General features: G+C 38.5%; 3 protein-coding genes across 6 annotated transcripts in view; all 3 read right to left on the bottom strand.

Annotated features, from left to right (window-relative positions):
* Positions 1-446: 446 nt before the first annotated feature.
* Positions 447-5,572, bottom strand: LOC136699983 (lysosomal-associated transmembrane protein 4A). The gene is made up of 7 exons (XM_066675078.1): positions 5,419-5,572; positions 4,156-4,264; positions 3,672-3,748; positions 2,444-2,572; positions 1,802-1,897; positions 1,328-1,417; positions 447-1,131 (listed from the first exon to the last, which is right to left on the bottom strand). The coding sequence occupies exons 1-7, from the start codon at positions 5,485-5,487 to the stop codon at positions 1,057-1,059; spliced, it is 645 nt and encodes a 214-aa protein (XP_066531175.1). The 5' UTR covers positions 5,488-5,572; the 3' UTR covers positions 447-1,056.
* Positions 5,573-5,971: 399 nt separating this feature from the next.
* On the bottom strand, positions 5,972-12,432 carry LOC136699990 (homeobox protein NOBOX-like). 3 transcript variants are annotated; one of them, XM_066675091.1, is made up of 9 exons: positions 12,242-12,421; positions 10,979-11,836; positions 10,746-10,852; positions 10,497-10,621; positions 10,309-10,412; positions 9,421-9,628; positions 8,023-8,405; positions 7,354-7,669; positions 5,972-6,709 (listed from the first exon to the last, which is right to left on the bottom strand). In XM_066675091.1, the coding sequence occupies exons 1-8, from the start codon at positions 12,273-12,275 to the stop codon at positions 7,368-7,370; spliced, it is 2,121 nt and encodes a 706-aa protein (XP_066531188.1). In that variant the 5' UTR covers positions 12,276-12,421; the 3' UTR covers positions 5,972-6,709; positions 7,354-7,367. The 3 variants fall into 3 exon arrangements, with proteins under 3 accessions (XP_066531188.1, XP_066531187.1, XP_066531189.1); XM_066675090.1 differs by having other exon boundaries at positions 5,974-6,709; positions 7,365-7,669; positions 12,242-12,419; XM_066675092.1 differs by lacking the exon at positions 5,972-6,709 and having other exon boundaries at positions 7,485-7,669; positions 7,995-8,405; positions 12,242-12,432.
* A 3,273-nt stretch (positions 12,433-15,705) lies between these two features.
* Positions 15,706-27,670, bottom strand: part of sdc3 (syndecan 3) — a 39,069-nt gene continuing 27,104 nt past the window's right edge. For both annotated transcript variants that reach the window (XM_066675364.1, XM_066675365.1), the window contains exons 2-5: positions 26,497-26,590; positions 22,939-23,684; positions 22,425-22,653; positions 15,706-19,622 (exon numbers count right to left, since the gene is read on the bottom strand). In XM_066675364.1, coding sequence (XP_066531461.1) covers positions 19,456-19,622; positions 22,425-22,653; positions 22,939-23,684; positions 26,497-26,590 — 1,236 coding nt within the window. In that variant the 3' untranslated portion in view covers positions 15,706-19,455. The remainder of the gene's footprint in view (positions 19,623-22,424; positions 22,654-22,938; positions 23,685-26,496; positions 26,591-27,670) is intronic.

Here is a 27,670-nt window from a genome sequence, read left to right on the forward strand (position 1 = left end):
ATATATATATATATATATATATATATATATATATATATATATATATATATATATATACACATACACAAACACATATGGGTGACAGTGCTTTATGTGTGTGTTTGCAGTCACTCTGTGGATTCTCTTAAAAGTTTCTCCTAGAAACTGTTGGTCTGCGTGTATTGAGAGCAGTGGGAAAGTAAGTTAATGTAGGCCCAAGTGTATAGGCTTATAGTGCTAAAATACACATGAATACACTGTTACTAAATTTGTGAATACTTCCGCTGAACTGAGTAATTCCAAATAATCTCGCGACCCAAAAAACCCCAAACCACCAGAAGGTCCATATTACACGCATGCTTTCTAATCAGCATGAGAAAAATGTTGTCCTTGCAATGTGTTAATACAAACACAGACAATATTAGAACTTGATGAGGAACACAAAGAAACTTACTCAAAATCGTTTTCCCCGGATTTATTTTTGTTATCTGCCAACATGCAAAAAATAAACACCTAAAAATGCCCAGAGAAACAAACCATCAAACTAAAATGTAAGAATTTCCCGGAGGTTGTCTGTTTGCTTATGAAAATGTGTTTGCACGTGTTTGCTTATATATGAAATAACTTTAGATTTTTCAGTGCCTCTTCTCTGTTTTTCTAAACCACCTCTTTCCATCCACAATTCCAATACTGGAAAAATCCCATATTTCTGTTGTGGAGAACCATGACAGTACACGTTTTTGAGTTCAGCTGATTAAAATCCCCTTTAAAAGCTTGCATTAATACACTTTCACAATACAGTTTATTAAAGCTTAACGTGAACAAGGAAGGATGTGTTGCCAAACACTGATAAGGTACATAGTTCTGAGAGAGTACTGATGTAAATGGAAATAACAGTGGAATGAATCATAGCGTGAAACCAGCAGAGCATGCGCATATCAACCTATTTTTTCTCTCCATACCGCTTTGTAGAGATGCATGAATTTTTGGCAAAGGCATTCACTATAGAAAGCATTTATACATGTTTTAGCTGACAGTGTACAGAGTGCCAAACAGAAGAATGTGTCTTCTTGTGCTTTAAGGCTCCGGGTAGACAGGTGGCACGGCATCAGCTTTCATTTTCAGAGCCTCATCATAGGAGGGCAGTTTAACCTGTAAATCAAAAGCACAGTATCTAGTAATACGAAAATATACATCTGAATATGGTATCAAAACAACCATTTAACACTATTTATGATCAGAATTAAATAGCTTGACCATATAATTATAAAAAGTACAAAATGTCATGTGTTTCATTTCTCAGCTAGTGCCTCTGAATTTGGTGAATGTGTAAAGAGTAGTCACTCACCATCACAGTATTCTCAGTAGCAGGACACGCAGACATCCTGCTTTCCCTCAGTGCATAGAAAGAGCGCATTGACACTTGAAGCATGTACACCTACACATCATACAACACACTCGTCAACACAAAGGAACTGCATACACACAGACAGACGCAGGCTCTATAGAAGGCCCTTTAATTTCCTCAATGTTAAATCCTCCTACTATATATAGTAAGGACTGTACACTCTTTCTGAATAATTCTATATTCTCCCTTCCCTGCGCCTCTCTCTTACAGTCATCTTCGGAGATTTTCCTGTTCATTTTCAGTATGTAACATACCGTTTCTCAGAGAATCCGAGAAAGATCATAGGTTGTACAAGATCTCGTATAATTGAAATGAACAGAAGTCTCTGTGGGGAATGTTGTATTATTTATGTTAAACCCTCTAAAGAAGTGTGAAAAAGCATGTGTTCACACAGACGCACACACAAACACAAACCTTTAGTAGTATGTAAAGCACAAAGAGAACTCCAAATATCATGGTGACTTGGCTTAACTCCTCCGCCTCCAGCTTGGCACCTCCTTTAACATGCAACTGCACACACACACATTTTGGATTGAGGAGTATCCTGGGTGTCAAGCTGCTGATGAGTCAGTATCACAGAGCTTTCTGCTCATTGCAGTTAAAAAAAAAAAAGACTTGAACCACTTACAGTCTGCTATCAAAAAACATAAATCCTCCCAGAGGATATTTTAATAACTGATGTTCTTTTATGAGTCAGGGAACATAATAAAGTTTGTCCTGAATTACATTAAATCTATTTATCCAAATATAATTAGAGAAATATATCTGTCACAGATAATGTTTGTATCACATTTATAGTTTTTAAGTAAATCAAGCTTCATTATTTCTTTAGTTTTTGTCATGGCACACTGGCACATTACTTGACTTTGATGTTAATTATTAATTTTAGTTTAAATGTTGTGTGAAATATGGCAATCATTGCTTTTAAAATGGAAGAAATGTAAATAAAATGTCTTTATTGTTTTTCTCTGATAAACTCCTGAGGTTAATCATATATGCTTTACAGAGTAAATATGGTATTTTGTGTCTGACTATATGTTTATGTGTGATTCTTACGGCAAGACGTAGAGCATCTTTGTAGCTGGGGGTTCCAGGAAGACCCCATGGAGTAGCAAATAAAGAGAGAATACTTAGAGCCACATCCAGAAACATGAACAGCACAAACGGCATAACACACATCGGCCCCTATAACACACAGAGGTACACAAACTTAATCACTTTTGCCCTACACACACACACACACACACAGCTCATCTGCATATGAAAATGGGTTTCAGAGGTTGTAAAGATTATGATACTGTTTGTTTGTGTGTGTGTGTGTGTGTGTGTGTGTTTGTGTGTACATGTGTGGTTCGGAAAGATTTTTAGCATTCCATGTTGCACCAACAAATAAATATTTAAACAAGTGCTCATTTTCAGGACCCAGGCTTCTAGGTAAATATTGGTGTCAGCCGTTTGGAACAAACTAATTGAAGGTGAGCAGAGATTAAGACAAAACGCCCACATAAACACACAAAAAATTGCACACAAACAGAGCCAGTTTTTAATTAACACATTCTTAAACAAATGACAACTGTCTATATAATTAAACACAAAGCTTATCATTTCATAAGCTCTATTCTGCTGGGATTCATTTCTCCTGTGGAAATAGGGTTATGTAATTATTACTGAAGTATCTCAGTGATATTTGTCCCATAGGAATAGACAATGTCAGACATTTCCTTCTCTATTTACCTACAGTAAACAACAAGTAAAATAAAAATAAACCCAGGTTATATTAACTCCACGCAAATTGGTATGTGGGTGAACATTCTGTCATATCCCATGGTAAATGAGCTTTTTTTCAGAAATGGAGGTGCTGGAGGACTTTAGTGATGTAATGTACGACAAAAATCAGACAAACTACCATTAAACGATGTATAAAAGCAGTTACAATAATTGTTTGAAAGACTGAATGACTGAGTGAAGTTTTATTTCATCATCTCGTCCATTATATTGTATAAAAGTCTAGAAGATATGGTCGTTGAGGACTGGATATTTTAGGTGAGTTCCCAGAACAGTGGTGAGAGTCTAAAAACTCCAGTAGCACTGCTGTTTCTGATCTACACCTGCTCCCATCTCTGTTATTTACTTCAACATTTTTACCCATTGTGAATCCATCATAAATATTATCATATGTCCTGTGGTAAAATAACATTGCCCCAGCTCCTCACCTAGAATTAATCCTGTCTGAATAGGGCTATCTTCACACACACACACACACACACACACAAACATACATTACCTTACGGTGAGATATAAGGACCAGGACACTGGAGAAGGACATTAGAACCAACATCATAAAGTTGGTGCTTATATCAACTGCAGTGAAAAGAAGGGATGAAAAACGTATACATCTATGCACGTATTTATATTTAAATGTTTCAAACAATTTACAGTTATAAATAAATGGTCATATTTGCAATTAAAACTTTGCCCACAGAATAATTTAATGTAAAATTATGTGTATATTGTGAATTTACTTGTTAAAATTAGTTGACTACATGGTTTAATGGCAAGCAATAGTCAAAAAATCTGCTTTAAAAAATCTACTTTTAAAATATTAAGAGATTTTATTCATACTGCATAAAAAACAATTTATTCATGTTCATGTTCATCATGTTATATATAGACAAACTGATGCATGCTTATAGGAGTGTTGGATAAAGTGAATATATGGATAAAATTAATACAAAATTGATAGTGATGTATTACAAAGTATCACTTACAGACATGATAGCCTTTGTTCAGGCTCACGTCAGGATAAGATATGAGGACTGGCTCGGTTTTCCAAAATACTCCAATAGTCAAATCCATGGCCACCAGTAGATTATACACCTAGAAACATACATCACACACACACACACAGTGAGCAAGTATGAAATGGAGACAGAGCGAAGGAATTCATAAGAGAAAAGTTCTGTGTCTCTGAATGTGTGTACCCTGGCAATAAATGTGTTTTGATTCCTCTCTTAAAGCCAATACCAACAGAACTAGTTACAGAAGAACAGCGATTCATTCAGAAAAGTCTGTAAAAGTGTAAATTACATAACTCATGCACACACACTCACATACACACACTGTCTTCCCTTGGGTAATTTCTTGAAGTTATTTTAAGTGAGATTCTGTGTCCTGTGAAGCTGTTGACCCAGACATGTTTTAGTGTGAGAGATCAGCTTTCTTATCATGTAAAACTGACAAAAAAGCAACGCAGTGCAAACAGGCCAGCAGCACATGAGCGCCTAGTCCACCATACACCATATAAAGCATTGGATGGAGCTCCCTCCAGTATCTTTCAGATTAGTTAGAGCATAATACTTGACCTCACTTATGCTCCTGTGACTGAAGGAAATGAAACACAACTGTGTTCCAGCATTAAATGAACTTAATGGCAAAAGCCAAAACCTGATCCGTGCCAAGAGCTGTATGACTGCGACACTACATCCTGCGCCACCATGCTCCCAGTAAAATTTTAATTTAACTGGTTAACATGGCAGTAATCTGATATAGCAGTGCTGTTTCTTATATTTACCTATTCCAAAATGTATATTAATTTATTTTTTAATTTTGTCATTTGTTTTACCTTAAGATTTATTTTACAAATGTGCCTCACATTCTAAATAAGTCTAGCTTCCTGTTACTTAACTCAGTCAGGCTACACTTTGGTTAAACTACTTGTCTACTAGCTTCAACACCAATTCTGTCTGGCTTCCTCTTTCATGTTAAATAAACTATGCTGGACTGATCGTAGAACAGCTGTGGTAGACACCAACAGTATGCAACAGGAAGATGCACAGCCCTGGTCTACATTAAATCCTGTTATAAAAGATATATAGGTAAAAACATTCATCTAAAAATAAAAAAAATGAGCTAAAGCAATGTATTATCATTATATATATATATATATATATATATATATATATATATAGGTTCAATACAATATATTAAATCATTATGGTTTGCATATCTGTGTGTCTTAAGTCAAATATTACCATGTAGAAGATGGCAGCAGCCCGTGTGGCCGTATGGACATGGCAGCAGAGGGACTGTGTTCCAGACATTATTCTCTGTCCTCTTCGCTTACAAACAGCTTCCGAAATGAAACGCACTCAAAGAGACACAGCCTTACTAACCACACTAACACTTCCTGATACAGAGTTGATACAGATGTACGTGCTGTGATCAGATAACATCAGTTTCACTTGCATCGTTTGTAGTGCTTCCTGAGCCTAATGTCACAACATGCATACTGGTATATAGTAGTGCTTTGGTATTTATTTACTTATTTATTTATTAAGTTAGCTCATTTTCAGTACCAACTTCATTTATTTTTCCAATCAAATTTGGTAATAAATATTATCCAATATGATAATTCAAGTTTTCAGAATGCCTTGTGTCAACACTGACACAGTGGCAGATTCCACACATTCCAGATTTGATTGCAATTTTTATTTGTATTTTTTTAAGAAATCTGAATTTATTTTCTGCTTCTGATTATTGATGTAATCCCAAATCACTTGAACCTGAGGCGTGGGTTCTAGAGCATTCAGTCGTTTGTTCTAAAAACACCAACAGTGTGCACATATACATACATGTTATATTTTGTCCATTTCCTTTCATCAAAAACATAACAGCAACACATTCTTTTCACAGTTTTGGTAGTCTACTAGGTCACTACCAAAATCTCTATATCTTCAGTTTATTTTGAAAATACTTTTTTCCATTTCTAATTCTGTCATTAGTAGACTAATCTTTCTGATGTATTTTGTGCTTAATGGTCATTTTTACAGGCCATTTTGCCACATGAGAGATTTTATGATGTCAAACAGGTCAACAGGACAACTTAGGACATTAATCTTTCAATATTAGATCTTTCAGATAATTATGTACAAATAACAACTGCAATCTCTTTACTCACATGTAATACCAGCAATGATATATTTTAAGGTTAACTGTAACAGTAACCCAGATCCAAAGGTTTATGAGTGGGAATGAACATTAAAATATATCTTTAAAATGTGCTCTTTTTTAAATCCTTCATTGAACGAAATAAGCTGGTGAAACAGAGCCCTCTAGTGGTAAGAAGAAACTAAAGGCATTAAAATTGCATTTTAAATATTGACCGCATTCCAATCTAAATAGTGTTACAATTTACCACTACACACACAAAACCAAATTGGAGACATTGAAATGAAAGAGATCAAGGGCGGTTTAATGAAGCCTGCAACAAATTATTAAAAAACACACACACACACTGCAGACTGTCACTCAGTGCTGATGGCCCTGAAACACACAACAGGAAATGATGAGACACAGCATCACGTCTTCCTCTCCTATATACAACTACGGTTTTGTCATTCATTTGTTCGTATGCAACTGCTTATCCAGTACAGGGTCGCAATGGTTCCAGAGCCTACCCGGAATCACTGTCCGCAAAGTGGGCAAACACCCTGGATAGGGCATGCGTTTTATTATATTTATTTTTTAATAAAAAAAAAAAAAAAAGAACCCTTTACAGCCCAGTACTTAACATAGTGGTTATGCAGATATGGCCATTAGATAACAGATAAAACCAGTTATATATATATATATATATATATTCCTTATTTTGAGAGAAATCTTAACAAATACATTTTCAATAATTATGAACATAGTTTAAACTCGAGTTGCAACCACAACACATGCACATATACAGACCTCTCTGACGATAGCTGTTTATTATTGATGACAACACTACTGTTTAAAAATAAGGTTAGTTTCTTTCATGCATTAGGTTTGCCACAAAATCAGAAAGGGCAGTTTTAAATTTTATTTTGTTAAATTTACATACAAAAATCTGTTGTAGTTATTAACCTGACAGGTAGAACAGCATCAAGTCCTATGTTTCTCCAACCCATATACGCATGCACATGCACACTCATACACACCCCTGTGGTACCTCTTAGAAGTGAATAGGTGAGAAATCACAGTGGAAGTCTGTCTCTGCTTCGCTGACTTTGGCTGGCTGGGTCTGTCCTGAATCATCCAACTCCATTTTGACACTGGGCATGAGAGGATCAGTGGCAGTAGATTTGGACAGGCTGGGACAAGACCCTCTCTGTGGGGTGATGTAATGATGTGGTGGGAGCATTGGAGGAAAGTGGCTTTCGCAACTTTGAGATGCAAACTGAGGCCTCAGGACTGGATGTGGAACATGACCCGAGTGATTATACACATCGCTGGCCCATGGATAGGACTGCAGTGCTATTGGTACACACACAGACACACACACAAATAAACAAAAAACACAAACTAGACCCTTCAGAAGTAAGGGTTTGTGTGCACATACACAAAGCTATGAAAGGATGTGCAGATGCCAAAAAGCCATTACTCTGAAAAAAAAAATTTTGAAAATAAAAACTTATTACCAAAATTAAATAAACAAACAAGTCCAGCACAGGCCTTTATAATCATACTCAAATTTGACATTTTAAATAAAGTTTATGGTTGTGCTTTGTTTTGCAGTTCTCAGTTAAATTTATTCTTGAAGGATTCTGAAAATAAATATTGTAAAATTTCAGATGCTTACAAAAGAGGTTTGGGGGTGATCCTCTTACCGTGTACCCCAGGCTGCAGTAGGATCTGATTGCCATTTTGGCACTGGAAGTAGGCGTGCCCCCCATTAGTGCAAGCTAATAGGCTGCTGGTGGTGCCTGAGTTTAGTGGGAGGCAGGAGGAGGTTGTCTGATCACTGGGATTGGGGGTTAGGTAAAGAGAGGGGGTGAGATAAGACAGATGTGAGTGCTGTGGCCGCAGTGGGTTGGACTGCTGTGGGATAATATTGTTGCCCTGTTGACTCAGAAGAGTATTAGGTTGCTGGGGAAATACAGTGCCAGGTTGTTGAGGGTATGCGTTGATCTGGTAAGACTGAATGCGGCTCCCAGCACCAGAGGTCACAGACTCCATTTTGGCTGAAGAGCCTAGACCATCATAGTCAAACCTGCAAAACATCAGAGTTGTAGTAGAAGAATTTAGAAACCACTTCAGAGTCAATCAAAAGTAATATTCACAAGAAAATGTGGATTTCACCTTAGACTCAAAGTCCTTTTGTGATTATGCCATCAATCAAAAACCATGGTAATTTTTGAATTGTTAGTTAACTCAAATTCCGTTTATCCTTTATCCATAAAACTTCATAAATCCATAAATCTTGAAACCCATGAAAGTACAGTTTCATAAAATGCTATCATTGTATTATGAGCCACTGTATTTATCAATCTGATACAAATTCATTATTAAAGTCGACAAAAAAAAAATATATATATATATTATATATATATATATATATATATATATATATATATATTTTACACACACACACTCAGGTTAGACAATGAAACTGAAACACCTCTCATTTTAGTGTGGGAGGTTTCATGGCTAAATTGGACCAGCCTGGTTGCCAATCTTCATTAATTGCACATTGCGCCAGTAAGACCATGTGCATCCAATGGTTCAAACATTGTATCTTGATGGTGGTGCCGTGTATCAGGACGACAATGCACCAATACACACAGCAAGGCTGGTGAAAGATTGGTCTGATGAACATGAAAGTGAAGTTGAACATCTCCCATGGCCTGCACAGTCACCAGATCTAAATATTATTGAGCCACTTTGGGGTGTTTTGGAGGAGCGAGTCAGGAAACGTTTTCCTCCACCAGCATCACGTAGTGACCTGGCCACTATCCTGCAAGAAGAATGGCTTAAAATCCCTCTGACCACTGTGCAGGACTTGTATATGTCATTCCCAGACTAATCGATGCTGTATTGGCCGCAAAAGGAGGCCCTACACCATACTAATAAATTATTGTGGTCTAAAACCAGGTGTTTCAGTTTCGTTGTCCAACCCTTGTATGTATATATCACACACTAGATTCATAAAGGCTAAATCTATGAAGGAGATGTGGCGCTCACTAGTGGTATGGGACTGTAGTGCAGGTACAGACACTAGTACTTACCCAGAGTCTGTATGAAGGCTGAGCAGTTGAGGCTCGCTGTGCTCTGGTGTGTCCAGCAGTACAGACAGTGTGTGAGTTGGCGGGTTATATGCTGCAAAAAAGGGCAGAGAAGCACGACGCAGGGGTGGGGGGCTCTGCATGATGGGGAGCTTGTAATCCACACCTCCCTGAGAGAGACACACATTGCCTCCATCCACAGGGCTCAGTTCTTTGCCCATACACCCACACAGAAACAAAATTTGTTAAATTTATAACACATTAAACACAAACTTACTTGAATCTACAGTGATGCTTTAGAGTTGGTGAAGCCTTTAGAATGTTCTATATTCGTCATCTGACATCAGACTTCAGCCCTTATTACAGAATTTACCCCAGTAAACAACTGCTAAAAATATTATATTTGGTCATGTTTTCCAATCTCCACCAATCAACAGTTAGACAGATTTTGCACAAATGAAGATTTGAGACAAATTTATGATCACTGTCCTCTAGGAGTGGTTGACCAACAAAGATGACTCAAAAAGTGTGTAATTGTACACGAGGTTAGAAAGGAACCCAGCTTTACTTCTGAGCAATTCATGGCCTCATTCACAATGGCTAACATTAACTTTCATGTTAAGGTTTATGGGTCCATCATCAGGAAAACACAAAACAACAAATGGTACAGAAAGGTTTTTTTTTCCTGAATAGGAATAACCAAGTAGTATATTTTTGTCATTTTGTAAGTGGACTATATAAAATTGTTTGAAAATCTTATGGCGGTGAGGTCATATTTAGGCAGACATATAGAGAATTTGATATGAGTTCACAATCTTTCAAGCATCAGTCTTCAAAAATCAAACAAATTAGACTTAAAAGAAATTAGGCCTCATATGAGGTGAGAAAGACCTGGTGGGCTTGTACAGCTGCTGAGGAGGGCACTATAAGATGGGAGTGTGTTTCCAGTTTGTGAAGGCATGGGTGCAATTGGAGGAGCTGTAAAAACAGGAGGCCTAGACACAAACAGATGTAAATTTATAATGTGCACAAAGTAATCCCTCAAAATGTGTTTCCATCTATCAAATCTTATGAGTAACCTGTGTATAGGCGCAGGTTGATGGACTGGGACAGGGGCTGGAGCTGAAGTGCGGCTTACTGGAGGCTTCTTCGCTGCAGTTTTTGAGGTTTTGCGCCACTTAGCACGACGATTCTGAAACCACACCTGAGAAAGTAGGAATAACAAACTGACCTGAATGTTATATTTTTGAATATGATTTAACATTTTTAGCCAGACTCATGAAAATAAACAAGCAGGATGTAGGAAACATTTCTTTTAAAGAACTGACCATTACTCTCTGGGGTGTAACACCAACAGAAATTGCAATTTCTTTACGTTTTTCTGCATCTGGGTAATGGTCATCTTGAAAAACCCTCTCCAGCTCCTCCAACTGATCTACACAAAAACATATGGCTCTTTTTGTGTGAAAAACAAGTTATCAATTAATTTAGATGCACAGGCATATGGCAATGAATTAGTTACACCTTGTAAGTACAATCATTAAATCAGATACGTTCTTACCAACACTGTAGGAGGTGCGTGTTTTCTTCTTGGGTGCAGAAGGCAGTAGAGTGGTGCTGGTGATATAAGGTAAAGGCTTTGAGCTGCTGTCTGGATGGCCCGATGGTAAGGGCAGAAGTGGCGTTGGTCCCCTGGTGAAGCGGGTATAGCGACGTGTGTACACCTGCCTCAGTGTTACCTCCATCTGCCCGGGAGGAACAAGTGTTTTGGGATCTGCTGATGGGCTACTGCTATAAACTCTGTTCCCTATACATTGTGCTTCTGACCTTGGCATTTGGACTGATGCTGGGTTCTGAACCAGTGGCTGAGTTTGAAGTGGATACAGAGGTGCATTGGACGGGGGTACAGTAAGAGCCAGGGGGTTATCAGAGGGAGATGGGGACAGTGACGGAATCTGGGGAAGCATTAGTGCTTTTGAGGGACACAGCATGAGCTCTTCACTCACACACTTCTCAACAGATTCCTCACATACCATCACCAGGTTAACTGGACAGCCAGAGTCCAGCTGCAGGACACTACTGTCATCCTGTGGTGGGCTAGCGTTGGTCTCTTTTTCAGCATCATTTTGCATCACCTTCAGTTTTTCTACTTTGCTTTCATCATCTTTCTCCACCTCAGCACTTTTTCCATGTTTAAATATATCATCAGCTTTAATAATTTTCTGCTCTTCTTTTTCTTCCACTATCTTTACATTTCCTTTTTCTTTTTTCTTATTCTCTATATTTTCATCTTCTTTAATGTTCACAATTTTGAGCTCTGGTTCTTCTCTTTCTTTGTGCTTTTTTTTCTTTCTCTCACTGACTCTGTGCCTCAGGTAGTGCCTTTCGTCTTCCTCATCACATAAAGGACACGGGAAGTCTGTAAAGGAGTGAGAGAATCATTGCTAATCTACATTAGGATTTTACCACATGCAACAATAACTTGATGACAGAAATTTGTAAACTTTCTACAGTAAACTTAGAACGAAACACTGTAAACGTTAAAGGTGTGGCCAACTCAAACTGTCGAGGGAGGTCTATTTCACTTGGCCTTGTAAAATCGACGTAAAGCTGCATTTTACATGTAACATGTTTCCTAAACCGTGTTTTGGACGTGAGGAGTGCGACTCTTATAAACTCTCACGCTGTTTCCATTTAACTAAACTAGAACACCTAACTTCCTCCCAAAGCTGTTAGCGACTATTCTACTCCTCACTAATTAAACCGTTATTGGTGAGGGGGAAAAAACGATTGAAAATTGGTTAATTCGGCTTCATTTACGCACCATAATCACTGGCAAACGATGAGTCCTCAGCCATCTTGTCTCTCAGGGAGGGCCTCAATCTCTAACGACCTCAATTACCTCTGAGCGAAGAGTGCGAGCTAAACGCCGCCGCTAAATCCGTTGATTGCTGATCATTTCTAATTGACTGCCAACAGCCGGTGATTGTCCGTCACATGACGAGCACGCGAGATGCACGCGGGTCACGGATGTTCATCACAGTTCTGTTCAGCGGAGAGAACTCAAGGCTCAGATCCTCACCTCAGTCCACAATACGCTGCTGTGGAAAAGCTGCACTTTAACCGGAACTCCAAGTAAAAAAAAAAAAAAAGGAACTGCGCCTTTTCACAAAATCATTCATAAATATCTGGTCTTCAATTTATTCCTGAATGTTCGATCATCAGTTATACTCCGTAATCTCCTGTTCCTCGACATTACATTTCTAGTTATTTTTAATAAAAAGATCCCTTTAAATTCTCCAATACCTTAAAAGTGTCTTAAATACATATATATAAATACACCTTTATTTCCTTTCAGCATATTCAGTTCAATTAACATGAAATTAGTCCCCGCCTCTATCTCCATTGATCACACACTCCTACATTTGCCTGCAGCTTGAAAACCTTATCTTAGAAATTGAGGGGACTGGTTCTAGGTGAATTATCTCTTATGAAACTCTGGCTGTCTGAATGAATGTGTGAGTGTGTGTCGGACTGGCACCCCCTCCAGGGTGTGTTCTCGACTTGCGCCCAGTGATTCTGGGTAGGCTCCTGACTCACCGTGAACCTAAACTGGATACGCAGCTTTAGACAATGAATGAATGAATGGCTGTATGAATTTGCCCTTTGAGTCTTTGAAACACACCCTGTTTATTGATTACTTATTTCTAATTTCAGTCATGATTCTTGTTCTAGCAAATATAACATGTGGACATACAGGGGTTGGACAATGAAACTGAAAAACCTGTCATTTTAGTGTGGGAGGTTTCATGGCTAAATTGGACCAGCCTGGTGGCCAGTCTTCATTAATTGCACATAGCACCAGTAAGAGCAGAGTGTGAAGGGTAAATTAGCACCCACAACATTATGGGTGACATACCAGAGTTCAAAAGAGGACAAATTGTTGGTGCACGTCTTTCTGGCACATCTGTGACCAAGACCATGCCACCAAGAGCCATGGTATCCAGGGTAATGTCAGCATACCACCAAGAAGAACGAAACACATCCAACAGGATCAACTGTGGACGCAAGAGGAAGCTGTCTGAAAGGGATGTTTTGGTGTTAACCCGGATTGTATCTAAAAAAACATAAAACCATGGCAAATCACAGCAGAATTAAATGTGCACCTCAACTCTCCTGTTTCCACCAGAACTGTCCGTCGGGAGCTCCACAGGGTCGATATACATGGCCGGGCTGCTATAGTCAAACCTTTGCTCACTCATGCCAATGCCAAAAGTCGGTTTCAATGGTGCAAGGAGCACAAATCTTGGGCTGTGGACAATGTGAAACATGTATCGTTCTCTGATGAGTCCACCTTTACTGTTTTCCCCACATCCCGGAGAGTTACTGTGTGGAGAAGCCTCAAAGAAGCGTACCACCCAGACTGTTGCATGCTCAGAGTGAAGCATGGGGTTGGATCAGTGATGGTTTGGGCTGCCATATCATGGCATTCCCTTGGCCCAATACATGTGCTAGATGGGCGCCTCACTGCCAAGGCTTAAAATCCCTCTGACCACTGTGCAGGACTTGTATATGTCATTCTCAAGATGAATTGACGCTGTATTGGCCGCAAAAGGAGGCCCTACACCATACTAACTAATTATTGTGGTCTAAAACCAGGTGTTTCAGTTTCATTGTCCAACCCCTGTATTAGCAAGATATAAAATATACATATATTAAAATTATCGTAAAGCGAAAGACAATGACAAAATTTAGGGCCACTGTGTTGGAAAAAACTATACAGAGAGTAATCAGAATAAAATAAATCAAAGTGAGAATATTTTAAGAAACATTGAGTTGTGAAAGAAGCAGTCAAATGAAGAGCCACAAAACAGATATTATTATATGCTTCCATTCAGATGGCATGATAACTAAACCCATTGACTACTGAATGTGATGCCACATGCAATAAAGCATTGGAGCCTCAGTTTCTGACTGATGCCGAATTTTCATCATAATTCTTATGTGAACTACATGTCCTTCATGTGACCATACATGAAGTGTGCAGGGCATAGAAGGGAAACTCTGAGGGACTTGGGCTGGCGTTTTGGACAGCGTCAGCCGGTGAAATTGAGTCAGTGTTGGAAAAGAGGATATAGGTTGGCGAGGGGGTGCAAATACTTGTCATGGGAAGGTGAGGGGAGTTGAGTGGTTTATAGGGTGTGTAATGATAATGAGGAGGAGTTTAGGCATAGTCTTTCTCCTCAGCTTTATTTATTTATAAATATACAGTGTATCTGATGTATTATTAAAATGTCCAACTCAGTTAATGTCACTGTAAAATAAACTACACAACTGTGAAATTTAAATATAGAAATATTTAGTTTTTACTGAAATTATGTTTTAATTTATTCTTCTATTTTGTGTTTATGTGTACAAAATTGTGACTTGGGGCGGCACGGTGTCGCAGTCACACAGCTCCAGGGACCTGGAGGTTGTGGGTTTGATTCCCGCTCCGGGTGACTGTCTGTAAGGAGTTTGGTGTGTTCTCCCCGTGTCCACGTTGGTTTCCTCCCACAGTCCAAAAAAGACACGTTGGTAGGTGGATTGGCAAAGTGTCCGTAGGTGTGAGTGTGTGAGTGAATGTGTGTGTTGCCTTGTGAAGGACTGGCGCCCCCTCCTGGGTGTATTCCCACCTTGCACCCAATGATTCCAGGTAGGCTCCGGACCCACCGTGACCCTGAACTGGATAAGCGGTTACAGGTAACGAATGAATGAATTCTTGGTGTCAACTTTCATTGATACTAATTATGCAAAGATGCTTTGTGACAATGTCAGTTGTAAAAGGCACTATATAAATAAATTAGATTTGATTTCTCTTTTCCGCTTTGCCCTTTTTGTAATAAAGTCCAAATTGCTCATGTATGTCTCTAGCCTTTGCTTTACGTATAGTAAGCAGCTGAATTCGGGCTTTCTTTACTTGGATTTAACAAAATACTGGAAAAAGAATTGGGGGAACGCTGCCCCACTCCTTCTCTTACAGACGCAATCAACTACTGTTTATGTGTAACCCATGTTGTATTTTTTTAACACAAATTGCCTAATCATGAAAACTGAAATTAAGTAATTTCCACATGAAAACATTAGCTTTTCATTTATTAATCAATTATTTATTTAAGTAGGATTTGTTTTCTGAAGTCACCTGGTGTACCACCTCTTGCTGTGTCACACACCAACAGTGGTCTACGTACCACAGTTTGAGAACCACTGCCCTATACAATAATAACCAAACAGATAAGGAACTACCCAGTAAGGTCTTTTATTTAGAACAGAGTGGCATATTAGTGACAGAAATTCTCCTCCTTATACACAAACCAAGAGAAAAATCAGCTCTTAAAAAATGAACATGTATAAAACACAATGGGCAACCATCACATCAAGACCATGCTGGTCTGTGATTGGCACAGAAACAGAAAAGTCCACCTCTTTATTTGGCCATGGGCAGAAAGAGTGATTACAGGTTACAGGGAGATGAGTAGAAAAAACAGCAATTGAACAAGTTCCACTGAGACAAATCTATTCACTTTTAACACACAGTGACCGTCGGACATTCCCAAGTGAACAGGTGTGTGTTGGAGAGCATGTGGGTGTGTACTCGTGATGGTAGCAGGCGTATGTAGGTCAGGCAGGTGAAATACATTTTTGCATATGGTATACCAAAGTAATTATTTCTTATCAACACTTAAGCTCCCAGCCATATTTTATAATCGTGTTGTATTTTTAACATCTTAATAACATTGATACCAGAAGTCTTATAAGGTTCTTTAGGCTTGAGTGTTTCTGTGCATTGCTGTAGTAATTGTACTGATATTTCACCAATTACGACTGACTGTCAGAGGCTGTGTGTCACTATATCATTAATTTTTTAAATGACTGGAGTAGTTGTGAGTCTAATTGTTCTAAAGGAATTTCCCAAGGTCCTTGTTGTAAGGTGTATATTTTGTCATTTTCAGAGCTATGTTTGGGAATGTGTATGTTTTACACTAATGACTATGAAAGTATAGGAAGAAGTGTTGGACATTTTATTCATGAAGTGAGATATCACAGTTAGTCAAAATATTTAAGCCAAAAATTAATGTTAATTCTCACGTCCTGTTGAAAATTATTGCATTTTTCAGCCCCATTTGCAAGAATTGATTAATGTGTTCGCATCAGTATTCTTTGACTATGATTGCTAGCATGCCTTATGCAGAGGTCATACAACCAATGCGATACAACACTCTCCAAAATATTTGAAACAGCCCACCATGTGTGAATCTGCCCCAAAGTGCTTGTAGTATTTCAAAAGATCTCCCCAGACTCCCATGATACATCATCAGAAGGGTGTTTCCTGATCTTTAAAAAGGAAACTCTTGCCTTCAGGATTAATGTAGCTCCACTGTATGAGGTAAGTAAACATTATAACAGATGGATAAGTTTTTATTTTTGGCTGAAGTGTCCCTTTAAGCTGATATTCATTTTAGGCAGTCTTGCTATGTGGCTTAAATTATCCAGTAAACTGCAGAAATCAAAGCTCCATGAAATAGCTCACTCATGACCAAGGAAACGCTGGAGGGGGAATAAAACATCCGCCATATACATTCAAGCCAGCGCATGGGCACACACATGCACACACAGGCATGACATGGTCATACAGGTTAGAGTATATTATTCAAGCTACAGGTGCAGTTGCACTGGACTGACATTACAATCTTCGATAGTTTTACAGCCAACAAACCCATTTTCCCAGACCCACTGAATGCAGTGTTCAATGTGGGCCCAGCTCACATTGTCTGTCTGCAGAGTTCTCAAGTATTGCAGCTCCTTCATATAAAACAAATGGGCTATACTAAAAAATGTGATTCAGTGCAGTCTGTTACTCTTTTAGCCCCTTCCAATCTAAGTGATATGTTTTAAATAAGATACTTTACAAGCGGCCTGCTACAGTGGGCAGTGTGGAACTTACTGGGTCGCCCTACAGTGCTCTGATGTTTTTACTGTGACTAAGTGGCACGCAGACCCATCCCAAAACTGACCCACCACTGTGACAGACAATGATATGTGATTATATTGATAATGCCAATCAGTCTCTTACTACAGCGTTTGTCAAGGTTACAAAAGGCCAGGCAGTGGCATTACACCTCATCTGTGTGAAAGCACACGGTACATTCTCCCTCACCTGCACTGGAGGGTGACAGCATATGAGTGTATTGATGTTAAATAGCTGCATTATTGCTACATCATGCACTGTTAGCTAACTCTAACTGTGCAGCCTTTTACTTTTAGTGACAGCATTTGAACACAATGGAACAATTAATCAAACAAAGCCCTCTCTAGTCACTCTATGGAATTTCCTAATAGGTCTTATATTATAAAATACCTTAAGCAGATGTATCCAACAACAAATCCTACATTCTTAATGAACCAAGGATTCTTGAGGGGAAAAATGAAAAATTCCTACCCAGTGAATTTGTTCCTGCCCCTTGCCCCCTAACCTTTCTCTGGATTCAGCATATCCAGCCTAGTGTGTTGTGTGATGGCGGTAGTGTAAGAGTGTCAAAACGTACGTGTGACACAGTCTTGTGAGCTTGTGCTTTTTTACACAAAGGCCAGAAACCTGATCAAAAATCAATAAAATACTGAAAACATGGGAATTTTTTGTCTTTTTTTTTTTGGCTTAAACAATGGAAAACAAAGTTCACTTTTTTAAATAAAAATCCTTTTTTAGATTCCTGTAACATTGTGTTGCCTTTTTTAAAACATATTTTAAAGTGATATGTGTATGTATGTGTGTGTGTGTGTGTGTGTGTGTGTGTGTGTGTGTGTGCAAAGACGTTTATTAAGTAAAAGACATAATAAAAGCATGATAAATTGAAATTAAAAAAAGGAGTTGATATTTACACCAATAAAACTTTTACTGCACAGCTAAATAGATAATATCCTTCACTACTAATATTATTATCATCTTTTACCTTCCATTCAGAGCTGCTGATATATTATTGATTATTATTACTATTGTTAACTAATTGTCTTTGTACAGAACAGAGGAAAGGCTAGTCCTCTTATTCTTTTGCATGCACATCCTCACAGCAAATGTTTCCTCATAGTTTATATAGGCTGTGTTAATCTTACAGATTTTTTCCTGGGCTCCCTGCTCCAAACAAATAGTGCTAGAGTCATCGTGCCTGGCCTTGCCGACAGACTCTCTCACCAGCAGAGGGAGTCAGGCTCTGTGTGTGTGTGTGTGTGTGTGTGTGTGTGTGTGTGTGTGTGTGGGTCCTTGCGTGCATGTGTGTGTGCGTGTGTGTATGGGGCTGTGTGGCTGGGCTAAGGTCACAGATGGCAGGAGTGTCAAGCCCCACAGCCCCAAACACAAAACACACACACAAACTCACATTCTCTGCTCTAGCTCAGCTTCTAGCACCAGGGAAATGGAAGGCACCACACAACGGTTGACCTTTGACCTTTGTGACAGAAGTGCGATCTGTTCTGAGTAGCGTGGTCTTGGAGATTCCCTCCACTCTTCTATCTCTTCACTCCCTCCCTCCTGGCCCCCCTCTGTCCATCCATGACCTTCTCTGTCTTCTCTTTCTTTTCTTTCCTTGCAACCTCTTTCGTGCTTCTTGACTCCGATTTTCAGCTGGAGAGGAATATTGTGCAGTTGAAGAGCATGTGTGTCTTTACATAAAAAAGTTTCATGTCATAATTTTGTACAACAACAATCCTAAACATATCAATAGCTTAAAAAAGTTGTCTTCTTTTCTTCATACATGTGGAATCCCTACCCCTCCCCAGCCCATTCCCTAAAATTCTGTCCACAGTCACTTCCTTTTTTTATCTTTATCTTATTTTTCCGTTCAAAAGAAAGTCCCAAGTCCGTAGAGTGAGAGGCACTCTCATGGAGAAATAGAAGGAGTCAGGCGCGAAAGAGAGTGTGATGAAGGGAGGGAGAAAAGAAGGGCTAGTTGAAGAGGAGGCTAGACGGAGAATGGAGGGATGCAATAAGGAAGAGTGTGGTATTTAGGCGTAGAATTCCTCCTGCTTATCTGGCTTCTGATAGGTGACTGTGGCTTGTTTGGGCTCATCCAGTGTGTAGCTGCCTTCGTCCTTCTTCTTCATCCGGTATACAAGTAACATGACCAGGAATGCAGCAAAGAGGGCTCCAACTACACCTCCAACAATCACCGCTGGACAGACAGAGAGAGAGGGAGAGAGATAAAGAGTGAGAGAGAGAATTAATTATTAGAGCAGAAACAGGTAAATAGTTAAACAGTAAACAGATTAACATAAATTAACCTAAGCCCAAATGTTGGTAGAAGTACATTACATGCACAAGTAAAAGGGAAAGAAGCCTAGCCAAACATATTAAGAATGAACAAAAATATACCAACTGAAAAAAGTACTGAGTATTCCAATCTCAACCAGTTTGTATAGTTTTGAATTTCACATTCCTGTGTTTACATTACAAAAAACAAATTGTTATTTGGATGTGGTATTGTCTGTTGGCTTGAGGCAAATTAATACAAATATATCATAATATAATAATTAATATAAATGTCATAAACAACATAAATGCACATAAATCCCCCCTAGGTTCTTACATGTGACTTCAAACTATAACAAAATTGTGCAGTGTAGTGGTATGTAATGCTTATTTCATCTCTGTTAGCTGAGGTCTGTTAGCTGCTGTTCAGTCCTTTTTGGTGTGAAATACAATGCTTAAACTGTAATCAACAGTAAAGCATACCAGAAACTCATCTAACAGAAATTAAATTATCCCCAAAAAGGATTCAGGAACTAAATGTTATTGACTTGTAAAAATACAAACCCTACTTCCCAAAAATTTGGGATGCTGTGCAAAATGTAAATGAAAACAAAATGCTGTGATTTGCCAATCAATAATCCCTAAATTTAATTTCAAATAATACAAAGACCACAACTGAAAGGTTGAAAGTGAAAAAAAAAAAATATATATATATATATATATATATATATTTTTCACTTTAATATATATATATATATATATGTATATATATATATATTAAAACATTTGGCAATTTGGAATAATAAAAAAAAAAAAACTTGTTTAGCAACAGGTCAATAACACAATTGGGTTTAAAAAGCATATCAGAGAGTCTTTTCACAAGTAGAAATGGTAAGGTTTTCTACAAATGTAAAAACTGCATTGGAAAAATAGCCAAACAATTCAAAAATCAAATAAAGAGCCTTGGGATTTTTTCATCCACCGTACACAATATCATCAAAAGTGTCAGAGAATCTGAATAAATCCCTATATGCAAAGGACAAGGCACAACACAGCATTGGCTGACTGTGATCTTCAGGCTCTCATGTGGCACTACATTAAAATCAGGCACGATTCTGTAGTGGAAATCACTGAATGGGCTCAGAAACACTTCAGAAAGCCACTGTCAATTTGATGCTTCATCTACAAATGCAAGGTAAAAGTCTATCATGCCAGGAAGGAACCACATATAAACATACCACTGCCATTAATTAGGGCTAAACATGGACTGAAACAAAGTGGAAAATTGGCTTGTGCCAATTAAAATTAGTATTAATTTTTAAAAATCATGGATTCCACATCCTCCGGGCTAAAGAGGAAATGGAGCATCTAACTTGTTATCAGAACACAGTTCAAAAGCCAGCATCCATGATGGTATGGGGTATATTATGTTAGTGTTTGTCAACCCTGGTCTTGGAAGCCCACTGTTCCATATTTCAGTGCTTTTCCTACATAAGGTCAATAATATGCTATTGATGAGCAGAAATAGTTGGATCAGTTATGTTAGGAGATGGGAATACATTAAAAACTCACAGGGCAGTGGGCCTCCAGGACCAGGGTTGAGAAATAATGCATGTGGCATATATGGCACATGAAGCAGTGCATATGGCATGAGTAACTTGCACATCTGTGATGGCACTGTTAATGTTATATATACAAGTTTGGAGCAACAGCAGAAATCTACACAATGGGAAAATATTTCACTTTCAAAAATATGGCAATTGGTCTCCTTAGTTCCCAAATGTTTACAGAGTGTTCAGCGCAGAGAGAGATTCAACGCAGTGCTAAATATGCCCCTGTCCCAACTCTATTGAAATTTGTTGCTTGTATAAAATTATAAATTGGCAAATATATTTTCCAAAAACTATAAACATTTGTCAGTTTTGATGCATTGTATTTGTACAATTTCAAATCAAATATAGCTTTTAAATGATTTGCACAGCATCCTAACTTTCCATGAAATGTTCTTTGTACTTTGGTTGAACATACCTAACAAACATATATAAAAAAGGAGAATAAGAGAAAGAAAGAAATGGACAAACACAAATTCATAAACACTAAAGCAACTAGAGTTATAGGCCTCATTCTACATTACAGCTCTCCCAGCAGTAGATCTAGCTGTGGGGCTTTTGGATGACGCTAGGGACACTCTACCCTAAAGCTCAGCTTTACCTATCACCAGGAAGTCTGCAAATACAAAGGCAAACAGTCCCCCAATCAGAATAGCTGAGGAGAGAGAGACAATGTGTCAGAAGGAGAGAGAGGGAAGAAAATGATGAAGGGATAAACAGACAAAAAGAGAATGAGAGGATAAAGATAAATAGAGCTAGTGGAGGCATCTACTTGCTATTAGGTTCATGGGGTGAAAATGGCTAAATATTAGGAAATTATGTTAGAAAAGAACAAACAATATAATAAATCTATAAACACATATATAGTATCTAATCTACTATACAAAATATTTCAGTTATACAACAATGTTCAGTAGGTTTGCTTCCTGAATTCTGAGAATGAATGTGACATTATAACGCAAAATAATAAGATGTTACAAAAAAGGAAAAAGATTTTCTTCTTTTTTCATGATACAAAAAAACAACTTGTATTTTTATGGCAGTTTTTACTGATAACTATTAATGAATTATGATCTCTGAAAAGTAAGAGTTCAGATGTCAACAGGTTTTCTTACCTATCAAAACTTCTTTCCTCTCCAGGATGTTTTTCTGAGGAAGCTGAGCAGCTGAACTTCCATTATCTACTGAGTTGCCGGTCAGATCAGGCTCCATTCCCCTGTCAGTCACACCTTTGCCTCGTCCCAAATCATTGTCTTGCTGATCTTCATCCTCCCGGATACCTGAATCCTCGCTGGCACCTGGCCCTTCAACTTCATTATTGACTGTTGATTCTGGAGATCTCACCTGAGGTAAAAGAAAGCAAAATGTTTGGTAGCTATAATCCACATAAGTCCACATATGCACACTTATGAATTCTGAATAATACACTTCTAAATACACAAACATACTGTATAAGTGCACAAATCTTTCATCAACTGTTTGTTAAAGTACACGAAATATACTAAATGTTTCCCTTTTTTTAAACCTTTGAAATCATAAAAATGTTTTACCACATTTTATTTTAATTCACACTATATGTTCCTAGCTGTATCCCACATGAAACCAACCCAGTCCTTGATGTTACGGTACCTGTACTGTGGTGGTGATCACAGAACGTGTACTGCTTTCAGTTGGCGTGGCTCTACTGGGTGTAGCTTTTGGTTTCCATGGCCACGGGGCACTGCTGAGCATGGTTGGGCTCATGGTTGGCTGAGCTGTGGTGGAGGCAGCAGTGGTGGGAAGAACTTCAGTGGTCGTGATGCCATCTGTGATGGTTTCCTCAGTGCTGAAAGTATCGAATGGAGGCGATGTTTCTGTAGTGATGTAAAGGTCCTCTTCTTCTTCTGTGGTGCTGAGATCCTCTGTGTCACCCAAGGTTACAGGATAGTCTGTGATCAGCACTGGAACTGCTGAGTACCGGGGCACAGTCGTAGTCCTTGCCCTTGCTCTCTCTCGTTCTCTCTCCCTCTCTCTTTCCCTTTCTCGTTCTCTTACTCGTTCTCTCTCCCTTTCTTGTTCTCTCTCTTTCTCTCTTTCTCGTTCCCTCTCTCTTTGCCTCTCCCGCTCTTTCTCCCTTTCTCTCTCCATTTCCTGCTGTTTCTTCTTTTCTTGTTCTCTCTTTCTCTCCATCTCCATCTCCAGCTCCCTGTCCTCAATTTCTTTCTCCCACCCCACACCACTCTCTCTCTCAGTTTCTGGTGGAGGGGTACTGCTGGGTTCTGCAGCAGGTGGGGCTGAGGGGGCGGGTCCAGTGGCTTGTGTTGTTGAAAGTGGGAGGGGCACTTCTGTAGTGAAGGAAATGCCCATTTCAGTGGGACGTACCTCTGCATCTGGTACTAGACACAGAAGGGTGTAGATAGATAGAGAGAGAGAGAGGGAGAGAGAGAGCAGTGGATGTTAAATATTTATTTTATAAAATATTTAATTTGAGATATAAAGTGCTGATCATACTGATGTTGAAACTACAATCGAAATACTGCAATATTGTAATGTCCAAAGATGGGGAAAAAAAATCCATGGGAGCAACATATGGGGAGATACAGTAATGACATATTGCAGCAATGTATACACACAAACACAAACAGTCCAATACCTTATTGGGCAGTGACACCACCACAAAAATCAAGTGTAGGTTGACAGCCACACAACCTTTTAGTCTCACTGCTCTTATTAGTCTTCTCACAATTTTTGGTATATGAAATATGAATAGGCTCATACTTGGTATTCTCCCTTATGCATGTGGAATGCATCTAATGAACAATGAACTTATACTTATAACTTCTTTTAAATCAGTATTAATATAAATAATGGTCTCTGAATTTTGCACACACGTTTATATACACACATGTATTTTATTTCATTAATTGGACCCTCAGTAGTTTCAGAAAAAACAATAACTGTGTCATTCATCTAGACACACACACCAACATATAGACACTTACACACACAAAAGACACAGAAATAGACAGGCAGACACACACACACACACACAAACACATGCAGAGAGATAGAGAGAGGGCAGACAGAAAAAAAAACAAGGCTGTCCCCACCCAGATTCCAGCTGATTAAGTGATCTTATTTACCGTAATCTTATTAGTCTGAAAATCTGGTGATTGCACAGAAAGGCACACAAAGAGTTGTGTTCTTTACTCAACAGAAGTACAGATCTGTGACAGATGATGTGGGACAATTCACTGAATGCTGCGTTCAGAGTCAAGGGGCTGAAATCCTCAGAGGAACTTGTGGAAAGTGTGTGAGTGTGTATGTGTGTGGGAGAGAGAGAGAGAGAGAGGATGAGACAGACAGAAAGGTGTTGAGAAAATCATACCAGCTGGTGTGGGGATTGGAAGTGTGTGCAGGACTTTTAAATAACGCAGCTGCCACCCCAGCAAGCAATTCACACTCATCCAGATTTGCTGTCACATTGTCACAAATTCTCTCTCTTTCTCTCTTTATCATTCTCCCTCATGCATGCCACTACCTTGATCCCCTTTCAGGGCGTACAGTGTGATCTGTAATGTGTAATATTATAGCCTTTGTGTAAGTATACAATTCAATAATTAAAAATAATCTTGGTAATGCTTCCTATAAATCCTGTATGAATTTATGTTTTATAAATGTACTCATACAGTTTTAATGGGACACATAATACATTACAAATGACAATTTCATGGAACAAAAAAGGTGTGGTTTTAGGACTCACTATGATAAGGTTCTGGTCTAATATACTTATTAACTTATGAACATGTATTATAATCTCTTAGGCAACCTGAATTAGAAAGAAATGATTTACATTGACCGACTTTACTGTGTTCTGTACATATAAAACAAGATAAAAAATTTGATGCCTACAACGCCACAAAAAGTTGGGCCTGAGGTAAAATAAGAATGAAAAGCTTATAAAATATTCTAATTACATTTTACAACATTCCACTATAAGCAGGTGCATATAAAATGTAGAAAAGTAGCGTCTTCCAATGGCTTAGATTTTGCAAGCAGAAGTGGATTGTGGCTCACCACATTGTGCCAAACTTTGTGAGAGAATTGTCAAATAGTTCAGAAAAATTGCAAATTGGGCCGCATGGTGGTGCAACAGGTGGTGTCACACACCTGTCACACATCTCCAGGGTCCTGGGCTTGTGGGTTCGAGCCCCACCTAAGGTTAATCTCTGTGGGGAGTTCTGCCCGTGAGGAGATATGTTGGTTTTGTGGGTTGTGTGGGTGTTCTCCGGGTGATCCAGTTTCTTCCAACAGTCCGAAAACACAGACTGGTAGGCTATCCAACAGAGTGTGTGTGTGTGTGTTGCCTTGTGTTGGACTGCCACCCTATTCAGTGTGTGTTCTTGCCTTTCACCTAGTGATTCTGAGTGGGCCCAGTGCAGCTCTGAACTTGATAAGCAGTTGCAGACAATGAATGTGAATTAAGATGGCTGTACATAATATTTTTGGAAAGATTTAGGGAATGGCTGGATACCACTATTGAATGAGAATAACCTTTCTCAGAAAAATCTATAGTTTTTTTGGAAACAATGTTGTATTAGACAAGAGTGTAAGGCAGTTATACAAGCTTATACAGTTTAATACAGAAAAGATTCATAGGAAGTATTACTCTAATATTAACTGTATATATAATTTTACCTCTGTCATCTATCTATCAATCTATCATTAATTCCGTTCATAAACAAAATGGTGGGATTCTAAAACACTGAGTAATGATGGATCTGGAAGTCCTGGTTTAAATCCTTTCCCATTACATTACACTGGATCTTAAGAGTTAAGAAATGTCTTAACAAATAAAAACCATTCCCTCATAAGTGGGTTTTCCCAAAGTAAACCAACAGCTTCTAATGACTGGACAGTAAAAAAAATCAATGTAACCATCCAGTGGTTTCTACCCTCATTTAAGGGAAGAATAATTGAAGCAAAACAGGAAGTAATTAAAAGCAGTGGTTTAGCCTTTATCACCATTTCTGCAAGCGTGCTTCTAAAGAGGAGCTGTACAACATGAGATAAGACTGCATGTTACCTTTTAACTTTTCTAGTTTTTTAATAGTTGTTTTTAGAAAATGATTATGATTTGTAATACACAGGCCCACACATACACACGTATGCACAAAGAGACAGATAGAGTGAGAGAGAGACACTCACTGCCAGATCCTGAACCGGAAAAAAGGTCCTCGTCATCATAGAACTCATCTCCGGAGCTCTCCTCATCCACTGGTTTTGATGATCTACGCTGTGTCTAAAAAAGAAAGAGTATTAATGGACTTTTATTTAATAAAAGAGAGAACATGAGCTGTACACATTAAGACACCATCAATACAATACAACACGTATGACCATGTTTAAGGGTTTGTAGACACCTCTTCTGTACTCATAGCATATGCAGGCAAACTGTCAACACCGTGTTGATTTCACCTTCATAGAAAAGCTTTAATAAAATGGGATGCCCTGGAGCAGTTGGTAATATCATTATGTTCAATGCCTAATGTCACTTAGAAGGGAATAAAGCCCTCAAGAATTAAGCGAGGTAGTAAGAATTAAATAGATTTATACAGATATTTATTTCTCATAATGAAAACAAATTGCACAGTAGCGATTCATGATTAAATGTATTCACTGGTGTGTGTGTATTTCATGCTATGAGGATAAACTCACACACACATTTGTGGACTTGCCTTTCTTATGGGAAAAATGCCTTTATTATTCCTCAAAATGAAAATCTTTACATTTTAAGGTGAAGAGGTGTTAAAGTTACTGTGAGGTTAGGTTTAAGGTTAGGGCAAGTGTCCCCACAATGCAATGGATTAAACTGGAGCCTGAAGACGTGTTTTTGGGTTAAAGTTAGGGTTAGCCTAGTAGTAGTTTGATTAGGTTAGTGTAAGTCTCCACAAAATAAACTGAAGTCTTTGTAAATCCCTCAATGGAGAAACCATAGAGACTCTGTGAGCGTGTGTGTGTGTGTGTGTGTGTGTGAGAACAGTAGGGTCTAGCGTGAGGAGCCATTTTACAGGGAGGCTCGTTGCTAGGGGCAACCCTTGCCTTTAACCCAGTTTCCCTCTTAAAGAGGTTTCCAAATCCAGCCGGAGAAAAACCTTCTCTTACACGTAACGTGTCAGCTCACTCTCAATGAGTCGCAAACAAGATAGCGAGGAATTACCCTCCTTCCAGTAACACTAACACTTCAATGGCTATGTTAGCTTTTACAGCCTGAAAGCATGGCTTTTCTTTTGCCTGCATTGTTTTTGACCCTGTATCTGCATCTGCGAGCATCCTTAAGTATTCAGATCAGTATTATTTTTAGCTCAGTATGCAACGTATA

The sequence above is a fragment of the Hoplias malabaricus genome, chromosome 6 (assembly GCF_029633855.1).
Source record: "Hoplias malabaricus isolate fHopMal1 chromosome 6, fHopMal1.hap1, whole genome shotgun sequence".
Classification (NCBI taxonomy): Eukaryota; Metazoa; Chordata; class Actinopteri; order Characiformes; family Erythrinidae; genus Hoplias; species Hoplias malabaricus.